General features: G+C 38.1%; 1 protein-coding gene across 2 annotated transcripts; it reads left to right on the forward strand.

Annotated features, from left to right (window-relative positions):
- On the forward strand, positions 2646–9004 carry LOC8084522 (40S ribosomal protein S27). 2 transcript variants are annotated; one of them, XM_002452037.2, is made up of 5 exons: positions 2646–2704; positions 2809–2910; positions 3032–3060; positions 4736–4817; positions 8738–9004. In XM_002452037.2, the coding sequence occupies exons 1-5, from the start codon at positions 2702–2704 to the stop codon at positions 8780–8782; spliced, it is 261 nt and encodes an 86-aa protein (XP_002452082.2). In that variant the 5' UTR covers positions 2646–2701; the 3' UTR covers positions 8783–9004. The 2 variants fall into 2 exon arrangements, with proteins under 2 accessions (XP_002452082.2, XP_002452083.1); XM_002452038.2 differs by lacking the exons at positions 2646–2704; positions 2809–2910; positions 3032–3060; positions 4736–4817 and adding exons at positions 6825–6979; positions 7084–7185; positions 7301–7329 and having other exon boundaries at positions 8656–9004.

Genomic DNA, 9551 nt, shown 5'->3' on the forward strand with positions numbered 1-9551 from the left:
ACAAGCTAACTCTGATTTCAATAATTCTTTTTCCTAAATTCATCTAAAATCATGATCTACCTTCCATATTAATTTCATGATTTTTAGAGCCCATTTGAATTTATGTGATTATTTATCTGTGCTTGTCGTCTGTGTCGGTCGTCGCGTATTTTAGCTGACGGAGTGAACGAGCCGGAGAACGAGAACGTTGGAGACGAGTACCGCGAGTTTGACGCCGAGGACCCGGACTGTCAGCAAGAGTTTGCTGAGGACGCCGACGGAGGCAAGTCCAACCGATCCCCTTTGATGCATATTGATCCTATTTTTAAACACAACCCATAGAAGTCGTTTTAAATATTGCATGTACCATATATGTACGAAGTATTTTCGCTGCTTAGGCCCTGTTTAGTTCTCCACCCAAAAAATTTTCATCCATTCCATCGAATCTTTGCACACATGCATGAAACATTAAATGTAGATAAAAAAATAAACTAATTACACAGTTTGGTTGAAAATCGCGAGACGAATCTTTTAAGCCTAGTTAGTCTATGATTAGCCTTAAGTGCTACAGTAACTCACATGTGCTAATGACAGATTAATTATACTTAATAGATTCGTCTTGCAGTTTCCTGACGAGTTATGTAATTTGTTTTTTTATTAGTTTGTAAAAATATCTCCCGACATCCTTCCAACATATCTGATGTGACACCCAAAAAATTTTCATCTTCAATCTAAACAGGCCTTTAGTTAAAACCTGTTGAATAGTCATCCTTGAATTGCTATTACCCGGTAATTGTCTTGTTCGAACCTAGGAACAAATAATATGCTATGACAAGAAATATTATTATTTAGTATGCTTAGGACTTGTTACTCATCTCGGATACTCATCGCTATATTTTTCAAATATAATGATTTTAAAAGTAAAAGGTGTGAGTGGTGAAAATAAATTGGGGATATTATGAAAGGGTTAATGAACAAGTTATAGATGTGATTACTATAGAGATGGGGCGGATGGGATCTCTTTTGGGATGCCCTGGTGTTGTGGCTTATATCTTGCGGGGTTAAGCGTGAAGATATCCGCCTTGTCTCGATTAAGGACTGAGTTGATGATTCATCTTGCCTAACTCATTTATCGTACAACCACTCGCATTGCATGGGAAAGGCTTCGTCTAAATCCCTCTAGTTAATATGGCAATCACCTGGAGGCAGGTGTGCAACGGGACACTAAGAGATGTATGTGAAATGGTGAAAATATATGAAATATAAAGAGCTCTGTGAATTATTATGGTATCATGAGATGTGGCCTTAGTGTTCCCGTGGTGAGCGTCATTACTTAGCTATGGAGGGTAATGACTTTGATGGATCTGTGCTTGCACGACGGTGTAAGTTATGGTATCCTACTTGTGGGAAAAGTGTACAACCTCTGCAGAGTGTAAATCTATCTGGATAGCCGTGTCCGCGGTCTCGGACGGGTTATGGTTTGGTTTCAACAACTAGATGAGATGGGATGAGTGAAAACATGAGAGTGAGTGTGATTTTAGAAATAAATGGTTGACTGTCATTGTGTTGTGGGAACAAGGGTTCAACAACACTTAAAATTGTGATCAAACCTCCCATTATCAGAAATACTATCATATGTGGAAAACGAGTTCTTTTACCACAGTATTTGTGAAATCAAATCTTGCATGTGTAAAAAGATAGCTTTATGCAAATAAAACTAAGCCTCATCCTTGATTTATCCATATGCATATATATTGTTATCCCCTTCCGTAGGGTAAGGTTGGATTTGTTGAGTACTTTGTACTCACCCTTGCTTTATTAAACAGAGGAAGATCCGGACTTTGATTCCGAAGTGGCGTTCGAGTAAGGTCGTGTCTGCACCCAACTAAGCCTGTGGCATTGGGACTCGTCAGATGTTCGATTGTGATATCGTTTGTTTCTGGGTCCTTTGGACCTATGTTGTATTTTGGTGTCTTATTATTATAGCGTGCCTTCCTTGTCCACGCTTACCGAGACTACTGCGCTGAAACTTATCTGATGTAATAAATATGTTACTAGCCTCCTGGGACTAGTATTGTATTACATTTAAGTTCCTGGTTTACCAGGGGCGCTTCACCTTACCAGCGTGAGATTTCCAACCTTTCTAATGCAACAAATTTCTTCTTTCCTTCCTTTTAACACATACTAGATGTTTTCTTTTAAAACCTACGTAATTTTTTCGTTCCTATTCAAATAATGCACAGAGGGGGGTGCGACTTTCAGAGAGATGAGAGGTTTCTCTTGTATATTTGCGTCAGGAAACCTTTCTTATTCTTTATTTTTCGCACCCTTTTGCATCCACATTTATATATTTTTTCTATTGCGTTTGCATTAGCAATCCTTTCTTATTCTTTATTTTTTTACATCCTTTTACCTTCTATTTGGGTTTGGAATACTTTTTTTGTTTTTGTTTTTGTTTTTTCAAGTATTCAATTTCTGCGTTGTGTTTGGAATGTTTTTTTTTGTTTTATATAAAGTCTCCCTGTCACACAAATAGGCCCAATTCAGTCACAGAGACAAGCCCAATAGTCCAGGCCCACTGTGTGCAATGCGGCCATGCGGGTCAATCCAAAGGCCATGATGATGAGCCAACAGGATCGAACGATCCAAATTCTCCAGACCCTAGTAGAAAGCAACAACCACGCCGTCCGAGCAAAACCCATCTGCTAGAGCCCGAGGCAAGATGGTAAGCTCTAATCCCCCTCGTCTTCGCCTAATCAAGATCCGAATTTGTTGCGCCTCTCATTGCCAGCGTGCTCGATCGGATCCTGAGATTGATTGGTTGCGCAGGTTCTCCAGAATGACATCGACCTTCTCAACCCGCCGGCAGAGCTCGAGAAGCTCAAGCACAAGAAGAAGCGCCTCGTCCAGTCCCCTAACTCCTTCTTCATGGTACTTGTTCTTATCCCTAACATGCTCTCGTTTCTGTGGTGAGTGTAGGCTAGGTCGTTTCCAGTTCACCTTTTCTTTATCCCCCCATGTGTTAACTGTGAAATCTTATTTTGAGTTGCAGGATGTCAAGTGCCAGGGATGCTTAAGCATGTAAGTTTTCCACTTTTCCTGCCCTTCAGATTCTATTCAAGGTTTAGATTTATTTAGTTGTCGCCATTGATTGATCGTGGTCTACCATTGAACTTGCCCTGGTGCATGTATTTGGCTTAAAGATGTTCTTTTGAACAGAAATATTTCTCTTGTTAGTAAATAATTTATCCATTTGTAACCGTTATCACAGTGATGTTTGGTGAATGCTAATATGTTACATTGGGACAAACAAAACTAGCCTATTAGTAAGCTATTCTTAGATGCCTGATGTTTATTTGTTTTGTTGCATGGCAATGCATATTATGAAGTTCTATGTTTTGACCTTCAAAATGATTGTGTTTAATTCTGCACAGATTTAGCTTATGGTTAGCATGTAAGTTTTCCACTTTTCCTGCCCTTCAGATTCTATTCAAGGTTTAGATTTATTTAGTTGTCGCCATTGATTGATCGTGGTCTACCATTGAACTTGCCCTGGTGCATGTATTTGGCTTAAAGATGTTCTTTTGAACAGAAATATTTCTCTTGTTAGTAAATAATTTATCCATTTGTAACCGTTATCACAGTGATGTTTGGTGAATGCTAATATGTTACATTGGGACAAACAAAACTAGCCTATTAGTAAGCTATTCTTAGATGCCTGATGTTTATTTGTTTTGTTGCATGGCAATGCATATTATGAAGTTCTATGTTTTGACCTTCAAAATGATTGTGTTTAATTCTGCACAGATTTAGCTTATGGTTATTCTATAGTAGCAACTTTCTACAAGTTTAAGATATTAATAAGTAGAGTTTGAGAAAATGTTTATAAACTTCACTTGTCTTTGGCCAGAAACTGTTAATTGTCCTCTTACTGCTCCAATTCTAGCCATGTTTGATTTTTCTTGGTCTACTACAATTTGAAACTGACATAGCAAGTTGTAGAATACAAGTAAAAGAATGCTATTTTTTTATTTCTTTGTTGTACGACAATGTTGAATGCATATTATGGAGTTGGGTTGTTTGACCTGCAAAACAATTCTCTGTACAGAGTTTTACCTTACATGTTTAGTGTATAGTAGTAACTTTCTAGTACAAGTTAAGGTATTATTATTGTTTTGGAAAACAGTTTATAAAGTTTCCTTGTCTTTTGTCGGGAGCTGATTTCCTCATCTTTGGTCAGGAGCTGATAGTGTCCTGTTACTGCTCTTCAATTGCAGCAACATTTGATTTTTCTGGGTCAATTTAACTTGTTGAGTTGTAGAAGGTAACTAGAGAGTCACAGATTATTGTAACAATGATCGCTTGCTTCCAGTGTATTGATGTCTTTCCATTTGGTATTGTTTAAGATACATTGTATAGTTTAAGGACTGTCTAGAGAAAGGGGTGGTTTGGTATTGTTAACTGAATTCCAGAGTAATCGATCGCCCCTCAGTACAAAAATACAAATAGGCACCTAAGTTGGATGAGCAAGTTAAGATACATTGGCACCAACAAAACTTAATAATGATTGCTCATTTTCTCTTTGCTTCTTGAGCTCCCAAATAACTAGGATGTTGACACGAATTTAACCATAAGCTTATCATATTTCATTGTGTTATGGTATGGATGTGTTCTAAACCTTGTTTTTTTTCAAGCTCTCTGATATGACTTCTGGTAGAAAGCTAGTCTAATGGTGCAATTCATGTTGTTTTTGCAGAACCACTGTTTTCAGCCACTCCCAGACTGTTGTTGTGTGCCCAGGCTGCCAAACTGTCCTCTGCCAGCCCACAGGAGGAAAGGCGAGGCTCCCAGGGGGCTGCATTAAGCAGTATAGTGGACCACAATGACATAGTTTGGCGGAACATCTTTTTTGACACATTTAGTTTTTGTTAGCTACTTTTCCCTAAGTCATGTTTGCATTGATCTGTTGCATTACAAGGTGTTCGTTCATCATGTTTTGTCTTAGGTTATACACATAAAGTTAAATGAACGATATGAGGCATTTGCACCATGTCAATAGTTTCATATATGGCTAATGGTATTATTTCTTGCAATAAAATAAGCCGTGTTAAATGTGTTCTCAAGAATGAATGAGTTCATTTAGTGTTACTAACATTGAGCCTTCATATGTTCTGTACTTCTGTGTGTGTGTGTTTTCATGATTTCTCTTCTACTATCTCCTTGTTTCTTGTAGCATTTGCTCCCATGAACATGGAGAACAATTTTGCTCGGCGTGACCAAAGATTTAGAAACTAGGACCAGGATAATTTAGGTTTTGCTCATACAACTTGAGTGATGATTTTGACTTGCATGGTCAAACTTTTGGAAGCCGTAAGTTACAAAAATGAATCAAATTTTAGGAATCGGCGTGATTCAGGTTTCCAAAATGAACCACGTGTCAGAAACTAGCGTAATTTAAATTTCCAAAGTGAACCAAGTTTGAGAAATCACCGATATCCAGATTTTCATGTTTCAGAAATAATCGATATCCAGATTTCCAAAACCAAGGAAGTCAAGCATTTGATGAGTAGAGGGTGACAAAGTGGCTGCAGATTTGCTGGCAACATGAACATGCTTATTTTGTTGATTTTTGTGGTGACTTATGGTAATTTATTCTGAAATGGTTGGTGTAAGAAGTTATCTTCTGTGGTAGCAGATTGCGACAAAATAGAAAGGAACAGATCTACTGTTCTTAACTTGTAATATACGTTGGGTACTTATTAAGCCAAAAACAGTCAGGGATAAAAACATATCGGATACAAACGGATATTATCTGTTTTCATATTTTTTATCGGATTCGGATTTGAATACGGTTGTCGGATTCGGATTCGGATTCGAATACAGATAATGTTAATTATGTCGGATAAGATATGATTGGATGTCGACATCATAAATATACGATTTAAGTATTCGAACACGGATACGGTATCAGATGTTGAATAAACTCGGAACTCCTCTAAACAAATTCAGTCTCGAATACGGTCGGAAAATATCCGTACCGTTTTCATCCCTAAAAACAGTACGCATTGGATTTTGGGCATGCACGTTGTTGAATAGTTAAAAGTTGGAACAATGAGGCTAATTTCCTAACCTGCCGATCCAAAAAAGAATGAGCTCGTATTTCAATAAACTTATTTTGCTTGCTTCTTTTTCGTCACCTGTGTCTTTGGATGGCACATTTGTTTACTTTCCTGCTTATACTTATAGTAAATACCATTAAAATATTCTCGCAAAAAAACCATGAAAATGCACCACCATATGGATTCAATTTCCTTGTTGTGTTTTTTTTGCTTTATCATGGATTAAAAAAAATCTTCGTTGTGTTTGGAATATACTTTTTTGTTTTATAAAGTAGTGGGGTGTTCTTTTTTTTTACAACGACATTGTCTCTCATAAATATCCAAGAAAACAAAGACTAGTACAGAAGATGGATAATAATAAGACATAAAACAAATCTAAAAATAAGAGTAAAAAAACAAATCGGTCTACTTCTTTCATCATCCGTGTTTGCTGGAGCATGAAAATCGCACTTAATAGACAGTAAAGAAAAGAAAAACCTGCAAACATCCGTGACGATTATGGCTTTGAAGACCGTAAAAGGTACTCACTGCTAACAATGTTTTTTTAAGAATTATACAGTACTTTGCACGTGTGGCTTTTAATTAGACACAAACACCACCTCTGCCTGTCACACAAATGGGCCTAATTCAGCTACAGAGACGAGCCCAATAATCCAGGCCCACTGTGTGCAGTGCGGGTCACTCCGAAGGTCGTGATGATGAGCCAGCAGGATCGAACGGTCCAGATTCTCCAGACCCTAGTAGAAAGCAACAACCACGCCTTCCGCGCAAAACCCTCCCGGCTCAGACTCGTCTGTTGCAGCTCCTCCTCCGCCGCCGCCGCCGCCCCCGCCCCGCATCGGTTTCCCTCCTACCCTCCGCCGGTAGCCGAAAGCAAGATGGTAAGCTCTAATCCCCTCATCGTCCGCCCACCCATGATCCGAATTTGTTGCGCCGTTCATCGCCAGCGTGCTCGATTGGATCCTGAGATTGATTGGCTGCGCAGGTTCTCCAGAACGACATCGACCTCCTCAACCCGCCGGCAGAGCTCGAGAAGCTCAAGCACAAGAAGAAGCGCCTCGTCCAGTCCCCCAACTCCTTCTTCATGGTACTTGTTCTTATCCCTAACTTGCTCTCGTGGGTGTAATCTAAGCCGTTTTCCGGTTCACTTTTTCTTTATCCCCCCATGTATTAATTGTGAAAATCTTATTTTTTTGTTGCAGGATGTCAAGTGCCAGGGATGCTTCAGCATGTAAGTTCTCCTGCCCCTCAGATTTATTTAGTTCTCGCCATTGATTGATTGTGGCTTACCGTTGAATCTGCCTGGTGCACGTGTTTTGCTTAAACTGAGGTTCTTTTGAACTGAAATATTTCTCCTGTTAATATTAATAAATAATTTATCTAATTGTGTACGTTATCACAGTGATGTTTGGTGAAGGCTAATAATATGTTATGTTACATATACATTGGGCCAAAGAAAACTAGTCTGTTAGTAAGCTATTGTTAGATGACTGGTGTTTATTTGTTGCACGGCAATGCATATGATGGTTCTCTTCTATTGTTTGACCTTCAAAATGATTTGTGTAATTTTGCACAGTTTTTAGCACATTGTTAGTCCATAGTAGCAAATTTCTACAAGTAAGTTATTAATTTGAGTTTCAGAACATTGTTTATAAACTTCACTTGTCTTTGGTCAGAAGCTGTTAATTTTCCAGTTACTGCTCCAATTCTAGCCATGATTGATTTTTCTTGGTCTACTACAATTTGAAACTGACAGCAAGTTGTAGAAGACAAGTAAAAGAATGCTATTTTCTTTATTTCTTTGTTGTACAACAATGTTGAATGCATATTATTGAGTTGGATTGTTTGACCTGCAAAATGCTTCTCTGTAATTTTACAGAGTTTTTACCTTACATGTTTAGTGTATAGTAGTAACTTTCTAGTACAAGTTAAGGTATTATTAGTGTTCAGGAAAACAGTTTATAAAGTTTCCTTGTCTTTTGTCGGGAGCTGATTTCCTCATCTCTGGTCATGAGTTGATAATTGTCCTGTTACTGGGTCCAATTGCAGCAACATTTGATTTTTCTGGGTCATTATCAATTTGATTGAAATTAACTTGTTGAGTTGTAGAAGGTAACTAGAGAGACACTCAGTAGATTGTTATCACTATGATCGCTTGCTTCCAGTTTACTGATGTCTTACCATTTGGTATTTGAGAGGTGGCAGTGGATTTTCTGTGCATTGTATAGTTTAAGGACTGTAGTGAGAAAGGTGTGGTTTGGTATTGTTGAACTGAATTCCAGAATAAATCTATCACCCCTCAGTACAAAATTACAAATATGCACCTAAGTTTGGATTAGCATGTTAAGATACGTTGGCAACTTACTTAATTATTATGATTGCTCATTTTCTCTTTGTATCTTGAGCTCCCAAATAACTAGGATGTTGGCATCAATTTAGTAAGCGTTATAAGCTTGTACAGTTTATTTCATTGTGTTATGGGATGAACTTTCGAGCTCTCTGATATGACTTCTGGTAGCAAGCTAGTCTAACGGTGCAATTCATGTTGTTTTTGCAGAACCACTGTTTTCAGCCACTCCCAGACTGTTGTTGTGTGCCCAGGCTGCCAAACTGTCCTCTGCCAGCCCACAGGAGGAAAGGCGAGGCTCACGGAGGGCTGCTCTTTCCGCCGGAAGGGAGACTAGAGCGGGGTCTGTTAGTACTGGATCGGTTGTCAATCTACAGCATGTAGTCTTCAAGTTTTGCTCTATGCTAGTGTCATGAATTGCCTTAGCTAAGGCTTTCCATAATGTTGTTCGACTGCTGCTATGTATTGCTATTGCATGTTGGCTATTGCTAGACTTTTGCTGGTTTGGTTCAGATCATGATTTGAATTATATTTATGCTATTGACGATATTTGGTGACATGATGGTGTTTCTTGGTAGTCAATAGTCATGGTCACTTATCCTTTGGATGGAGGGAAGTTAGAGGGCACGGCACTTGTAGTTATGTTGGCTAAGATGTTAGCTGTTTACGTTCAGTACCCTCTCTTCCAAAATACAAAATATTTCATCCCAAATTGGAAGTCATTTCAAGAATCTTAGAGAGTCAAAGTATTTCAAGTTTGATCAAATTTATATGGTTGGATGATGTCATTTATGATACCAATTAAGAAACCATTAGATTCTTTATTTTTTTTTGACAAAGAGATTCTTTATTAATTATATTTTTATAGTATATCTATATCTATTTAATGTCATAAATCTTTGTTATTTTTTTTTATAATTTTGGTCAAATGATGCTTTGACTTTTCAAGATTCTTGGAATGACTTATGATTTTGGACGAAGGGAGTACTATTTAAGAAGACTTGCATTCAAAATGTATGAAGTACCTAGTTCCAACTTAATATATTCGTAAGAAGAAACGCATAGTAGGTCCCTCAACTTGAGCCATTGTAGCGCCTGGATCCCCA

This window comes from Sorghum bicolor, chromosome 4 (genome assembly GCF_000003195.3).
Source record: "Sorghum bicolor cultivar BTx623 chromosome 4, Sorghum_bicolor_NCBIv3, whole genome shotgun sequence".
In the NCBI taxonomy this organism is placed as follows: domain Eukaryota; kingdom Viridiplantae; phylum Streptophyta; class Magnoliopsida; order Poales; family Poaceae; genus Sorghum; species Sorghum bicolor.